Consider the following 15,089-nt stretch of genomic DNA (forward strand, 5'->3'; position numbering starts at 1 on the left):
TGTAGCTTGGTATTCTGAGTGTGAAACTGACATTGACAAAACCGACCTGGATAGTTTGGACCAGTGGGCCAAGGTCAATAAGATTATGTTTAACAAACCCAAGTGCTGGATCCTGCATTTTGGTCACAGCAACCCCATGCAATGCTACAGGCTTGGGGAGGAGTGGCTGGAAAGCTGGCCGGCAGAAAAGGTCCTGGAGGTGTTGAGTGAGATCCAGCTGAATACGAGCCAGCAGTGGCCCACATGGCCAAGGATGCCAGCAGCATCCTGGCTTGTATCAGGAATAGTGTGGCCAGGAGAAGGGAAGTGATTGTGCCCTTGTACTTGGCATTGGTGAGACCTCACCTCAGGTACTGTGTTCAGTTCTGTGTCCCTCACTACAAGAAAGCCATTGAGCTGCTGGAGTAAGTTCAGAGAAGAGCAACCAAGTTGGTGGAGGGTCTGCAGAACAAGCTCTGTGAGGGCTGTTGAGGTAACTGGGAGTGTTTAGTTTGGAGAAGAAGAGGCTGAGAGAGGCCAGGGGAGATTTAGACTAGATATGAAGAAGAATTTCTTTACTGAGAGTAGTTAGGCACTGGAGTGGGCTGCCCAGGGAGGTGGGGGAATCACTGTCACTGAAAATATATAAAAGCCGTGTAGATGAGGCACTTCAGGACATTCTCTAGTGGATGATACAGATATAAACATATATATTTTATTGGGGGGTGGGAGGGCTTTACAGTCGGACGCAGTGATCTGAGGGGTCTTTTCGAACCATGACAATTCTGTGATTCTGTGATAATGCTGAGGGATATATGTCAAATGCTGGATTTTTTTTTTCCTTTTCTTTCTCCATCTAGAATTTGATATCACAACACAGGGACTTTGATGCTGGTTTTGCACCTTTGCAGAAGAAATTATCTGCCATCAAAGCCAAATTAGAGCTAGAGAAGGAACCACGGCCTGACCTTTTGGGAAAGAAGACACAACTCCAGAGACTCCAGGTACATCACAGTAATGTTTGACCATGTTATCCCCAGTTAATAGTGGTCCTGTTTATTGAAATTTAACTAACATTAGGAATCTGGTACCTTGTCCCATCAATTGATTGTGCATTAGATAATTTCATTTTGCCCAGTTTTTAGCACAGAGTAAATGAAACAGAAGCAGTGCAGCTGCAGAATTGACAAATAGGGCTTGCAGGAAGGAGCAGTTGGAAGCTGTTGGTGCCACACCTTCTTGGGCTACTTTTATAGCTAAAGAAAATGTATCCTGATTCTTCGCACTGGGCGTGAAACTGCATAAGATAACCTGAACCAATCTAACGCCCTTCAAAAACAGGGAGTTCCCTTTGTCTCACCTCCTTCTGCATCCCTCCCTTCCTATTCTTTTCTTACTCATAGTGCTGACACTCACTGGATTTACTCCATGGGCTGATTCAACTGGACAAGATTAAAAAAAAAAAATCAACAGAAAAATATGATCCTTTTCCACTTAGTGTTTTGAACTAATTCAGCAAGGGGTCCAACATGCAGTAGTAGAGCCTGCTCAAGGCATGCAGTGGGACTATATGGCTTGGAAGTAGAATGAGGGGAAGAAAGACAGGGGGGATGGGACTATTCCTTTTTGCCATAGCTAGCTACAGTGATTCAGCTCTACAGTGTCACTACACCTTGGGTGACCCACAGCAGTGTTATCACCATAGTTCTTTGTAATACTTAGCTGATTATACCATGTCTCCTCTGGCAGCTTCTCAGCAACTTACTTTTGTAAGCAATCAGTCACATGTAAAGACATCCAGACACTTCTCTTGGAAAAATTTACTTCTAGACATCAGAACAATTAATATTCTTAATGACAGTGATTTTTCCTTATTTTTTTTTTGTCCTCACGCTGCCAAATGAAACTATCTTTAGTGTGGTTTTTGTGGAGGTCCATGCCACTTCTGACATGTTACATATATGGAATCTGTCTTTTTCTCTGCAGATGATCCAAGATGAGTTGGCAGAGCTTATGATTCAAATGGAGGAGGTAGAGAAGCTTGTCCAGTCAAATACCACACACAGACATGAAATGAACCAACTTTCATCTGATGCCCAAGCCCTGAAGAGATCATTAGAGGTAATGTAAGGAAGAATTTTTAGTTGAGCAGTTGTCAGTTTCCACTATTTAAGCCTTTTCCAAATCTTTGAGTTTATCAGATAATGTGCTTTGAGTGACAGCTATTTTCATTTCAGAAGAAAGCACTGAATTCTTATGACTTTGCTAACTCTCCCAGGGTTCTCTGATTATCTGTAATGTGATTTCCCTTCCCTTCCCTGTATAGCATCAATACAGATTGTATATAGATATGAATTATTTCTGGAGCAGACCTAAGGTTCCTGACAAAAATTCCTCACAGCTGTAATATCATGGAGATGCTTTTACTTCTTCACAGATGCCTGCAGAGTGTTTTGGTACTAAACTATTTTGGGTTTTATAGCTTTGTCACCTAAAAGTTAATCAGAGAAAAATGTTGCCATTGCATAAGTATTTCTTTCAACCTGAGGCATTTTGTAACTTGTAAGCATAGCTATAAAAGAAGCTTCCAAAGCGTTCTCAGAAGAAGAGCTTATAAAATGACTTGTGTTATGCAGGTCACTGTAAAAATACATATGATAAAGTATTATCCTAATATGCACTATGGAATTCTAGTTTCATTTTCAGTAATCCCATTTATCATTGAACTGGACTTCTGCCAGAAAGAGTCTGTGCAGTCGTTTCTGATTAAGGAAGAGTAAGATGTATTAAATACTGACTGGGGTGTAAAAATCTCAAACATAACTCTTTATTCTGTTTCAGCTGAAATCAAAGGGAGCTATTTTCGTGCTTAATGCCCCCCCCCGTGTGGTTGAATTCAGGCCTGCAGGAACTTGTAGGTGTTTTTTATATATCACTGATGCTGAAGGACAAAAGTTTTTGTGTCTTCTTAACAGCTGTTTTTTTCCTTTTGGACCATGAGATTCTGTTCCAGTAGTCACAGTAACGAAAATGGGTTTTTTTCTGTATTTATTTTCTGACATTTTTACCATTTGTAGATGATGATACAACAAAGTGAAGATCATGTTCAGAAGCATTGGGCATATAATGACAAACTCTCCGACCTCCAGCAATGGATCACAGTAACCACAGAGAAGATTGACTCCTGCCAGGGTGCTGGTGAGGAGCAGAACACTGAGGGCAGGATGACAGACCTTGAGGTGAGAAAAGCATCTTAGTGGAAGATGTTAATTATTCACTTTGCATCATTCAGATATGAATGGCAGGGTTTTAATAGCAAGGGTTTCCTGACTGGGGAGGTTAGTGATGATTTGTTCTTCCTGCAATAACTGTTGGTTGCTGCTGCCTCCCTGCTATGTAATGTGCTCTGAGATGCAGAGCTAGGTAAAAGAGAAGAACAGTGAGAAGTGGTGAAGAATGAGGTGGATAAAATATTACCAGAATAGTTGGCTTTAAAAATAGCTCTTTCTGCCAGGTTGGTCTCCCTGGCCAATACCTACCTTTGCCTGTATGTACTCACTGATACATTGAACATTATTACCCTGTTAGCTAAACTCATACTGTGCTGAACTGAACTGTTCCACAGCTGCTAGCTTTCCCCTGTATAGGAGTATTTTGCATGCTAGATTCACTCTGGCAGGTTACTTCACCTGGCAGCTTTCACCTTCATATGGGAAACCAAGATATCTCATGGGAAGGCTATAGGAGGTGTGCATTGACAGTTTGTGCCCGTTAAGTTTTGCCATCAGCTCTTTGACCTATGTTGGCTTTTTGCAAGAATCCACAGCATATTTTTTTTCCCGCTAGGTATGTTCTAGCTAGTGCCAACAGAACCAGCATAGTCCTGGACTGAACATGGCCTTCAGTCTGACATAGCCTCTGCTTTACCCAGGATACCTAGAAGTAACTGTAAGGGCTGTACGTTTCAGAGATGGATAGCTGAGTTTCCAGATAAGGAGATCCAGCTGCACCTTGTGGAAGCTCATGGCCAGCTGGTCATGGAGAATTCTTCCCCAGAGGAGACTGCCCATGTCCAAGCAGAGCTGGATCAGCTGAAGAAGTCGTGGAGATCACTGAAGGAGATGGCAAGAGGGTAAGTGTTCATGTGCATCTTACTTGTATTCCTTCAAGGGAATTCTCTTTGCTGCTATTTGACCAGACACACTTTATGCTTTATACTCTATGTTACAATCCAACGGGCAAGATGAGATTTTATTTTGTTATTTGTAAACTGGAAAAAGTTACTGTCAAGAAAGCTGCTTTAGAGAATTCAGAGACTAGATTAATCTATGTAGGTGCTTTTAGCTCACACTCGGAGTAGGCAATGCATCCTTGGGACCTGGCTCACCCTTGTACTGCCAGTCCTTGTCAGGGGTATCCCCCGTGGCCCCCAGAAAGTGAATGTCTCTTCATTCAATTTTTCACCACACTGATGTCTCTGGTTTTGTGTTCTAAGCCTTCTCAAACAGTGGCAGTTAAATGAACCAGTGGCTGATAAGAAGAAGAAAACAGCATCTGTGGACAGCAGATGGATGTCTGGACCTGGTTTCCACCTTTTAGATGCAGATCCCAACCATAAGCAGGTGAGAGGAGAACTCTGTATCTGCCTTCGTATCAGCTTCACAAGAACAGTTTTATTGGATTAATGTGTTATTATGGGTTACAAAGTTGGAGGTCAAGTTCTTGCAATCAGGCCTCCAGAGGAAACATCTGACAAACAGTAAGGGCTATTTTGTTCCTGTCATTTTGTAACCTAGGAGGGGATAGAAGGGCAAAATATGAGCAGCCGCCTGAAACTCCTACACAGCTTTGAAGAGTGGTTACAAGGCGAAAACACCAAACTGACCCAAATTCTTGCTGTGACTTCACCTTCCACAGAGGAAACTAAGGAACGCGAGAGCAAACTGGAGGTTAGTTTCCAGGGGATGAAGATGGAAAGAAAGATTGCAATTAGTGCAAGTTATTGAAGAATTAAAAAAAAACAAAACAAACCAAACAACACCCCCACACACACACAACAAACAAAAAACACCTGCATACACTCCCAACAAACCAAGAAAAAAAAAAACCCAAACAAGAAACCCCCTCAAAGCAAACAAAAAATCCACACAAAACAACACATACCAAAACATCCCCCCCAAAATACCCTTCAAACACTACAGTTTCTGCTTTAGGAGACTCAATTTTAGATGAAGCTTGGGAATTTAGGACAAGTATTTCTCTCCTTTTATAAAAACAGTCTGCCAGAGCCAGAGTGATAGAAGGGAAGGGAGCATTCTGGCATCAAGCAGGACTGGACATCTCCAGTATGGTATGGCAAAAGTGTCCATAAAAAGAAACTGATAAAAAATAGTGTCTGATACTTGGTCTCACTCTTTCTGTTGACTACAGCCAGACACAATGACAATGGATATTGCAAGAAATTAAACAGAAGTATCCAAGGCTCCAGGAGTCCTGCAAATAAGTGTATCATTTTAGACCAAAAAAGTGTTAACAAAAATAGACCACTATTCCAGAGTACCCAGTAGTTTGATTTATTACCAGTGTTCCTTTGACTGCTAGATTTAAAAAGTGGGGCTTTCTTCAGTTCTGAGTTGCTGCTGACCTTGTATTTACCTGCAGGAACTGCAGTCTCATGTGCCTCATGGTCAGCGAATCTTTGAGGATCTTCTTCATCTTCATGCTGTTGTTGGAAATTCTGAGGACATGGAGGACCTGCGTTACCGGTGGATGCTCTACAAATCCCAACTGAAAGAGTCCATGAGTTCACTGGTAGGCAACAGCAGTCAGTTCACAGCTGGTGATCTCTGCCATTGCTTTTTTAGGTTGCTTCACATTGCTAGTCATAATTTCGCTGTTCTGGTGCTAATTAAAACCTCCATCGTGAGTGCCATCTATGACAGAACAAACATAGCCATATATTTATAAATATAGGTGTGAATACTCTTGTATTAAAATAAGTGTTGTGTGGAGTCTTGCTCCTTTTGTAAGCAATGCTCAGAATACTTCTAAAAAGGGAAGGTTCAGAACAAAATGACAGTTGGCTGTTGCCAAAGATGCACACATCTGTGTATTGTGAGATGGTTTTTGTGTGTGACTGTTGTGGAAATACACCTAGTTCTGGGCATGTATTTCTATTTTTTTGCCCTTTCTCCATACACCATTCTCCGTCAGAATTACATTTTTTTTTCACCTGCTCCTTCAGTAAGAATAGATTTGCTTTTTATTATTTGTGTCTTACTGTGAGATAGAATGATCAGACCAGCCACTGACTGAATGGACTCAGAAAGTAAATGTGCACAGAAGGATCTATTCCTTTTTGAAACTGTCTTTACAGGCCTATATAGGGTTTTGCAAGGAATAAAACCAAGTTATTTTAATGTGAGAACCACATGATTAAAGTTACTAAGTTGTTATATATGACATGCTAAGGATTGCAGAATTTGTTCCCATATATGAGATATTCCAGGGTATGCTAAAGGTATTCCCATGTTCTTAGTGTAAACATATATAATTGATATTATTCTAGCTTAATTAATTACATTATGTGTTCAACTTCAAGATACCTTAATCAGAGGATTAGACTTTAGGTGTGCATTTGGTAGTTCTATGCAAGTTCTTTGGAAGGTATCTGAACTTGAATACCTAAAATTTGAGGCACCTGAAAATGTTCAGCTTTAGGAAGCCCCGTCTTCAAACCCAAAGATTACTTAGAATCCAAATCCTTTAAAAGGTGTGGAAGGTAAGCATGACCTCTATTAAAAAAGAGCATATTTATAAGAATTGTTTGCCATTGACTGTAGTTGAGTTATGCTTTACACAACCTTGTGTAATCATAAATAGGGTCAGTAGGTGTCAGTAAAGTCAAAGCTATTGCTTAGAGACTCAGCTTATTCAAATAGTCAAGAATCTGAAAACATTCTGGCTTTCTGCCTAATGTGTATTAAAAACCTCATTGATTAAATATCTCCTGCTAATTGAAGTGATCATGAATTTGAAAGAAACATCCCCTTTGAGGTGAATACTTATTTACAGACTTCAGTAGGATCTTAAGTTCATGCTTGACATTTTGTGTTTTTTTTTCTTTCTTTCTCTTTTAAGCAAAGTTCTGGATCTTTGGAAGAACCAGGCAGATTCAGAAAGGTATGACAATTTCCTCTTATTAAGCTAAAAAAGTCTCTGATCTGATATTTTGCAGATAATTATTTTAAATTGAGCTTTTCTAAAGATTCTTGAGATTATTTTGCTATGTTTCTCAAAGAAAAAAAAAGTTTATTTTCTTCAGATTTTAAAAGGAAAAATGTTACAGAGTCTAAATATCTTGCTAAAGTTTTAGGGGTCAATTGCCTAAGATAATTTTGAAAATGTGACTTTTAATTCTTCTGACGCTTCTGAAAAAATTACTTTGTGTCATTCATTCCACTTTTTCTGTGATACAGAAAAACAGAAAGTCAAGAGATTTGTCTAATGCTATTAGACTAAATCCTTATTCTAAGCAGTGGAATGCCTCCTGTTGAGGATTTTCTTTTGGAAGTGATGATAATAGAACAAAAGCCATATAGGAGAAGATAAGAAGTTTAAAGGAGACAAAATGCTGTCAGCACATTTTGAGCTGAGCAGTCTTTAACTGAGTCTTTTCTCTGTGTCACGATTTCCTTTCTTTATAGACACTGTTGGCTTCTGCTTTGTGCAGTCATTTCATTTGCAGAAAATTGTTTTCACAAGGAATATAGTAAGGCTTTATTTGCCCAACACAACCCAGACTGGATGAATGATGTGCTGCAGGAACATAATCACATAATCATCTTAAGCTAAATCAAAGCTTTGATTTCTCCTGTTGCTCCATCTCTTTTGAAGGACCTATATTCCAAAGGTGCAGTAGAGTGCACTTCTAGTATGGGCAGAAATCGAGATTTCTTCATTCAGATGAGGCATTCATCTGGTACTCAATTCTGGAGGAGCATCTACAATATTTTTCACCAATGAAATACTGACCAATTTAAGGTAGTTCTCACACATTCCTTGAATAGTTGTGGCCTCACTTCAGCTTTCCTGAAAACCCCCAAAATGTTTCTGTTCCTGCCAGTCTGGTTTGGGGTTAGTTTTTCAGTACTATGGCATTTTAATGGTAAATGTAGAGGCAACCAAACATTTAGTAGTGCTGCTTTTCCCTAAAGAGATATTCCAGAAAACTGACCCAGGAATTCTCTGCTTCTTGGTCAAGTTGTTTGTAGGGGAAAACAAAACAAAGCAACATCTTTAGGCATAAACCCATCTTCACCACACAATCATAATAATATTTTAATTCAGATATCCCACCTTCCTTGGCGTAGGTAGCATTTATTCCTTCTTAACTTCTCTGAAGGAGACTGAAGCCTTCTCTTAATTTTCAAGGATACTGGAATAACTTAGTAACAGGCAGCAAATGTTTACTGGCCTACAGAAAGAGCACAAAAAATTTGAAACATTCTACGGGTTTTTACTGAACACAAAGAGAAACAGCTTGGAGTGGTAAGAAATGAAGAACTGAACTTCACAAGCATGAAGGAAATGGCTCCCATTGCACCATCAGGTGATTTGTAGTTTCCCTTCAGCCAGTACAAAAGTTGCAGTAGCTTACACCTTGCTCACTTCAGTGTCATTTTGCTGACTTCAGAGCATTCATTCTATATTTAAACAGTGTCACAACAATGTGAATCCAAGTGTTGTAAGCAGGTGTTGTTTTCATTCAGGCTACAGTTTTTATCAGGTTGGGAGCCTATATTGCTGTAAGGTTTTTGAACACCACTTAACCAGAATATAATCCCTTTTGGGTGCAGCACTGTTCAGGCTGAGAAACAAGAGGAAGCAAATAATCTGCAGAGTTCATTGCTTTGCAGTTAATTTTAAAAACTGATTTAACACCTGAAGTGTGGCTAGAAATGAGAGAAAGATTAGGAGAACATTTTTGGTATGTTCTGAATATCTTTTCAAAACCATGATGAAGGAAACCAAGTACCCAAGGAGTATGGCTGATCTGAGCAGTGAGTATATGCAGAAAGCACACAGTTAAGTGCTGCATCACTGTGCTTGCAACATCCAGTGAGTCTGCATGCAATGGGATTCAATTATCTCTAATTTGTCAGCTTCCTTATGCTTTTGGGTTACACAAAATCAGAAGAGGTGGCAGAATTTCAGCTATTTTTGGCCTCATCTTTGCTTTCTGCAATACAGTGTCCCCAATGACTCTGCTTTTCTCTCCTGTGAGCATTTTGCAGAATCAGCAAATCAACCTGGAGAAGGGGAAGAGGCAGCTGTGGCTAGTCTCATTCCATTGCCTTCTGGTTTTATTCCATTTCTAGCCTGCATGACCAAATGTTGGGCAGAATAAAGCTTGCTCCATGTATATAAATGTGCTTTTTTCCTGATCATTCATCCTAGAGGACATGCCCCTAGTCACTGGTGCCCTTAGGAACAGTATGGGCTAATGACTGCAATGTGAGTGAGTTCTTGTTGATTAACAAAAAGCAGTTGCAGGAAATTGCACTGGCTGCACTGAATTTTTAGCAGGTGCCAGTGACAGGGCAATGTAGATGGATATTTCTGCAGGGCACCTAGCACACCCAACAACATAATCAAGTAAATGCTCAATAACAACCATGATAAATGTTACTTTCAAAGGTTGGCTCCTAGCTACCTGAAAATATTCCATGAGCATTCTTAGCATAAATAGGAAGTCAAAGGCTCATTATTTACAGGTCTAGGTAGCACTATTTGATTTATTTCTTGAGTGTTCAGAGTAATTACACTTCCTCACTAAACAAATGATTCTGCCTTTATTGTTTGTACAAACAAAATAATTAGGATTCATTACATCAGTGGTCAGGTAATTGCTTCCTTTGAGATTCTGCTAAGAGAAATATCCTGTAACACACAGACAGAAGGAATGTGTAATTTAATCTTATTTAGAGACACCATTGATCTGGAGTCAATCAAATTAATGCAGTCATTCAGGAAACTGTGCAAAGCAAGACCTGCCACAGCTTGCCAGGAAGAAAACAGTAATGCACTCTGCTCTACAAGTGTAGATATGGCAGGAATTCTTCATGGCAGAAAGTCACATCACAGAAATACACAGCATCATGTGTACACCCCTGCATTAGTGCCTCTATTGAAAGTACATGGCCTACTTGTTTTCCTGAAGTCCTGCTCTGTGTTAGCTACTTGAAAGCTTCTGTACAAGTACAGCCTTAGAAAAATGGAAAAGAGTCTTTAAAAGGTAGTATCTTTCACACAGTTTTTCATATCTCTTTTATATTTATAGATAATATGCGTATTTTTTCATCACTGTGTCTGTAAGTCTGTACCTACTGGCTTTAGGAATTATGTCATGGCCCAAAACCAGGAAGAAGGGCATCTTACCCTTCAAAATTACCAGATAAACTTCTTTTCCCTCATAAGTGATATTGTCTTAGAAAGGAAATTTTAGGCAAAAATCCTCAAAAGCTGAAAAACCCTGTCTGCCTCTTCCTAATTCTGACCCAGTTAAGGATGCTGTGCCAGACAGCATCACCCCTTCCTTCTCCAGCAGGCTAACAAGCTTCATGTTCCAGTGCCTGTGAGACTGCCTACCTGTCTGCTCTTATTTCTATAGATTTTCTGTTGTTTACCAGTCTGCATTACAGTTTTCAAAAATTCCAGAAAACAAGGACTCTTTGTTATCTGGCTCTGCCAACTCTGTGGCTGGCTGATGCTCTCCCTCTACAGCAGTGCTGGTGCAAGATGGAGAAGACGTTTTGCTTCCCAAGACACCTGGTTCTCTGGTTCTTACTTTCTGATAATGTGGAATCAGCCAGGCAGTGGTGGTTAGGTATGTGGTTGGCAGTCGCTGCTTTCTGTGGTGGAAAAATGTGTCCCTTAGAAGCCTACCATGTTGCAAAGTATTTGCAGATGTTCACCAAGGAGACACATTAGAATTATTTTCTCAGCAGATATAATTTTACCTCCTAACTGAAAGGCACTGAGAGAGATCTGTTGCCTAGTAGCAGAATGAAACCAATTTCCAGGATATACTTGAAAAATCTTTTTAACTCTACTGTAAAATGCTGGGTAGGAAAAAAATTTTGTAATCTATACCTCAAACTGCATAGGTGTTAGATTTTTAAAAGTAATCCATCACATTTTAAAGTTGTTTAAATAAAATGCAAATATTATTCAAATATGTACAGTGACTGCTGAAGTTTCAGAAAAGTTTAATCTTGAGAAAAGGTACTGTCAAAGCAGCTGGAAACATACGTTGTTGATGTGATAAACCAGCCCTGTGATGTCAGAAGCTGCTTCTACAGGTTCCAGAACATATCTTTAGTTCAGTTTTCATTCTTCTATGCCCAGTTCAAGTAATTTATTTCAAATTGCTAGGCTGAGTGGATGTTGGGAATTAGGAAAAGTTGTTTTATTTCTCTGGCTTCCTGATTAAATGTGCAACACTGATGCATCCTACTAAATTTCAGATACAGTGGCTGAAAAGTTATCCAGCTATTAGCTGCCAACAACTCCCTTGCTAAAAGCAGTACAGGATTGCTCTGAAATCCAAATATATTTATTAGGATACATTGTATTACTTATGAATGCATTTAAGCTGGTGGAGTATTCCTGTGTTTTTAGTTGGATTCAATTAAAGTCAATGAGTAGTTCAGCTGCTCACAGCTGCTCACTTATTCCCCTCACAGTAGATTGTGGGGGAGAATCAAAGAGGTAAAAGGTGAAAAAACTCATGGGTTGAGATAAAGGCTGTTTAATAATTGGGGAAAAAAAGGAAACAAATGGAAAAAAACAAAAGAAAAGTCATGCAGAAAAACTCAAGGGCTCATCATCAGCAAGCTGATGCCCAACAAGTCCCCAGCCAACAGCATCCCTGGCAAAACTCTCCCACTTACCTAATTTTTATTGGTGAGCATGTTTTCATAGAATAGGAAATACCTCCTTAGTAGGTTTGGGTCAGCTGTCCTGGCTGTTTCCCCTCCCAGCTTCTTGTTCACCCCTAAGCTGCTTGCTGGTGAGGCAGTGTGAGGAGCAGAAAAGGCCTTGATGGTGTGTAACCACTGCTCAGCAAGAACTAAAACATGGGTGTGTTATCAGCACTATTTTCATCACAAATCCAAAACATAGACCCATACTCTGAAGAAAATTAACACTATGCCAGCCAAATTAATACAACTGCTTTAAAATCCTTTTCTGCCATTCTTAACTTTTTGCAAATACTTTGCTTGTGATATTTAAGTAACTGACTGTAACTCAGTGCCTGCTGCTGGATATGAAAATGTGCTTCAAAGTTACCTCACCAAAAGTTTGACTTTCCTTGTAACATGGAACTAAAATATTTTTAGTGATCCAACCTACCACTTCACTGATCTTCCCCAGAACTTCCGAACTTCTATCTCATGTGAAACACTTTCCAGATAAAAAGAAATTAATTTCCACTGCTTATGCACTGAAGATAGGACCAAACCAGAGACTTTTTCTGCTGGTTTAGCCTGGAGAATGATGGAAATCAGTGCTACTTTAACAGATCAGGCTGTAGCCCTTGTCCTGTGATACACTTCTCCTAAAAGCATGTCAGGATGTATATACAGACTGAAGCTAACCTTTATAAATCCATTTGTGTCACAGTAGCATATGGCACAGTACTTAAAGTCCTTAGTGGCTTTTCAGCAGAAATTCTGAAATATCTGCCAATGTGACTGCTGAAATCTCGCATAGAAATGATTCCCTTTAATTGTTTACTGTTTCTCTTTAAACTAAGCTTTCATCAAAGATTCTAGCTTATCATCCATCCATGTTGAGGTACTCCAGAATAAACCCTAGGGGAGAAAACAAAACCTATAGTTTGCCTGTATGCTTAGTTATTTTTGTACATACACTTCAGAATTGAAAGGAAATTAAGGTTGCAAAATCAAGCAATATGAAGGGAGAAAATGTCAGCTAAAATTGCTTATGTGACCTCAGTTAACCTCCCTTCAGCGCAGTCATTCCATCTTATGAGATGGAGAATGATAAGCTTAGGACTCAAAGGAGTCCAGACCATTCTTACTTATTCCTTATTGCTGGTTGCCTAACCAGGGCAGTGATTGCATTTTAGAAAGTACAGTTCTGAACCTGGTGGCTCACTGTCCTTTTTCAGAGGCCACATAAGTCTGATTGACAGTATCCAACTCTTATTTCCTGTGGTGGTGTATGGGAATGAACCAGAGCTTTGCCTAAGAGCATGCTGGATGCTCAGTTCTATGGCAACAGTAGTATTCAACTCCCCCAAATTATTTCCCTCTTGAAAAAAAACAGCTGTGATTTCCAATATGTTGCTTATTTAGAGAGGGATATTCATGGCTCTGGGCTGAGAACTACTGAGGACCCCAGCTCCAAACTATCTCAAATTGAAGTAAAAGGCCAGTTTGCTGTGGTTTGAGAGCAGCCCGTGCTCCACCTGGAACTGATCTCTTCTTGTCAGCAATAGACTGCCAACTGGCAACAACTGGCAATTTGGCAATAAATTGCCAAATTTAGTGGCAACTGCATTTGTACCCAGTGAAATCTCAAATGAGAGAAACCCAGGGCCTTTCAGAGGCAAAATATCACTGGTAAGGCAACTGCTTTACCAGAAAAAGTGATAGTGCCTGATGATGGCAGACTTCTATTCTGAATAAAAGGCACATATGGTAAGGTGATGTTAAGGCCTTCCTGACAGCTCTGATTATTCTCAGAGGAATAATGAAGTGGTAGCCTTCATACCTATGTAGGTGACCCTTTCTAAGGCCTCTCTTTCCTTTTAAGATGCATTTCCTCTGTTTCTATTGCTATAGTTTAAGCCCATTATGTTGTGATCTGCCAGCCATGGAAGGAGGCCTGGATTCATCCTGTCTGAGCAGTTAACTGAGGGGTTTCCAAAATCATGCATGGTACAGAAAGTGTGGATGACAGCTGACTTTCCATCTCTTCTGCAAGAAAGAAACAAGTTCAAAGCTACAAGAGGCTGGTTCTTTTTGCAGTTGGTTGACCTGTGGAACTCCTTTCTTAAGTATATTGAGGATTTTAAAGTAATGGAGGTTCAGTGGGAAACTGGAAGTCTCTGGAAGAAAGATTCACCGAGTGTTAAATAGATGAATGAGCTGCATCAGGCTGAAGGAAATGCCTGAGCTGAAAGCAGTTGGAAACTGAGAATATTAAGAAGGAATTATTTATTCTTGCTTTAGTATCTATGCATCTGCAACAAATACATGATACTGAAGAATATATTCTGTAGACTATGAGATAGGTGGGCTGGGTACAGTACTGGCAAGAAGCAGCATGGCTGTTAATGTCTCTGGATAGTGTCTGTGGGACACGAGGGCACTGATCCCTTTATCCATGTGGAGAGCAGGAGTTTTCAGACATCAGTTAATTTCCCTGGATAGTCTCTCAGTGAAATGCTCAAAAGTAAGAAAAATTAATCCAGGCTATGTCTTTTTCCTCTGCTGGATCAACGATTCAGTGATACAGGCATGAATTTTGTCAGGCATTTTGGTGACATAAAAGCAATGGCAAAAACCCACTAATGAGCATGTTATAAGATGCTATATTCTTCTTCTCCCTCAAATAGTTAGATTAACTGTGTGTTTTTACATATCTTGGAATGTGGTTAATAGCAAAGCAGGGACTGCACTGATTTTTATTAAAACACTTCAGCAACTTACACAGGAATATTATGTAGCAAGCTCTAAAGTGTTTTTCTGCTGTTTCCCATCCAAGTGATTTTTCATGGTGCACTTGGTAAGGAGTTATTAACTGCAAACAGATTTAAGTGCTGAGGACTCCCCAGATCTAAACCAATGCTTGTCATTCAAACACCCCAACATGAATCAAGTACAAAAGTGAATGTTCACAGCCAGTGCAGTTCATTTGGTAACAAGCATGCATTTAGCGTTACACCAAACACAGCCGTCTACCCCTTGACAGTCTTTGCTTGTCCTGGTATTTTGAGGGAGAAAGGGGAGGACATTTATCCTTGATGGTGAACTTTAAAAGTATATTTTCTTTTTAAATGTCAACCTATTCCTCTT

At 39.8% G+C, this 15,089-nt stretch overlaps 1 protein-coding gene across 4 annotated transcripts in view; it reads left to right on the forward strand.

The window, feature by feature from the left end:
• The window catches only part of SYNE3 (spectrin repeat containing nuclear envelope family member 3), a 68,476-nt gene that overhangs the window by 38,607 nt on the left and 14,780 nt on the right, over positions 1-15,089 (forward strand). For 2 of the 4 annotated variants that reach the window (XM_071745669.1, XM_071745670.1), the window contains exons 10-17: positions 840-983; positions 1,966-2,100; positions 3,057-3,218; positions 3,948-4,111; positions 4,475-4,601; positions 4,776-4,928; positions 5,641-5,790; positions 7,120-7,161. In XM_071745669.1, the coding sequence (XP_071601770.1) occupies positions 840-983; positions 1,966-2,100; positions 3,057-3,218; positions 3,948-4,111; positions 4,475-4,601; positions 4,776-4,928; positions 5,641-5,790; positions 7,120-7,161 (1,077 nt within the window). Of the gene's footprint in view, positions 1-839; positions 984-1,965; positions 2,101-3,056; positions 3,219-3,825; positions 4,112-4,474; positions 4,602-4,775; positions 4,929-5,640; positions 5,791-7,119; positions 7,162-13,853; positions 13,894-15,089 lie in introns of those variants that run through there. The other 2 variants (XM_071745671.1, XM_071745672.1) reach the window with 2 other exon arrangements.

Source organism: Heliangelus exortis, chromosome 5, assembly GCF_036169615.1.
Source record: "Heliangelus exortis chromosome 5, bHelExo1.hap1, whole genome shotgun sequence".
In the NCBI taxonomy this organism is placed as follows: Eukaryota; Metazoa; Chordata; class Aves; order Apodiformes; family Trochilidae; genus Heliangelus; species Heliangelus exortis.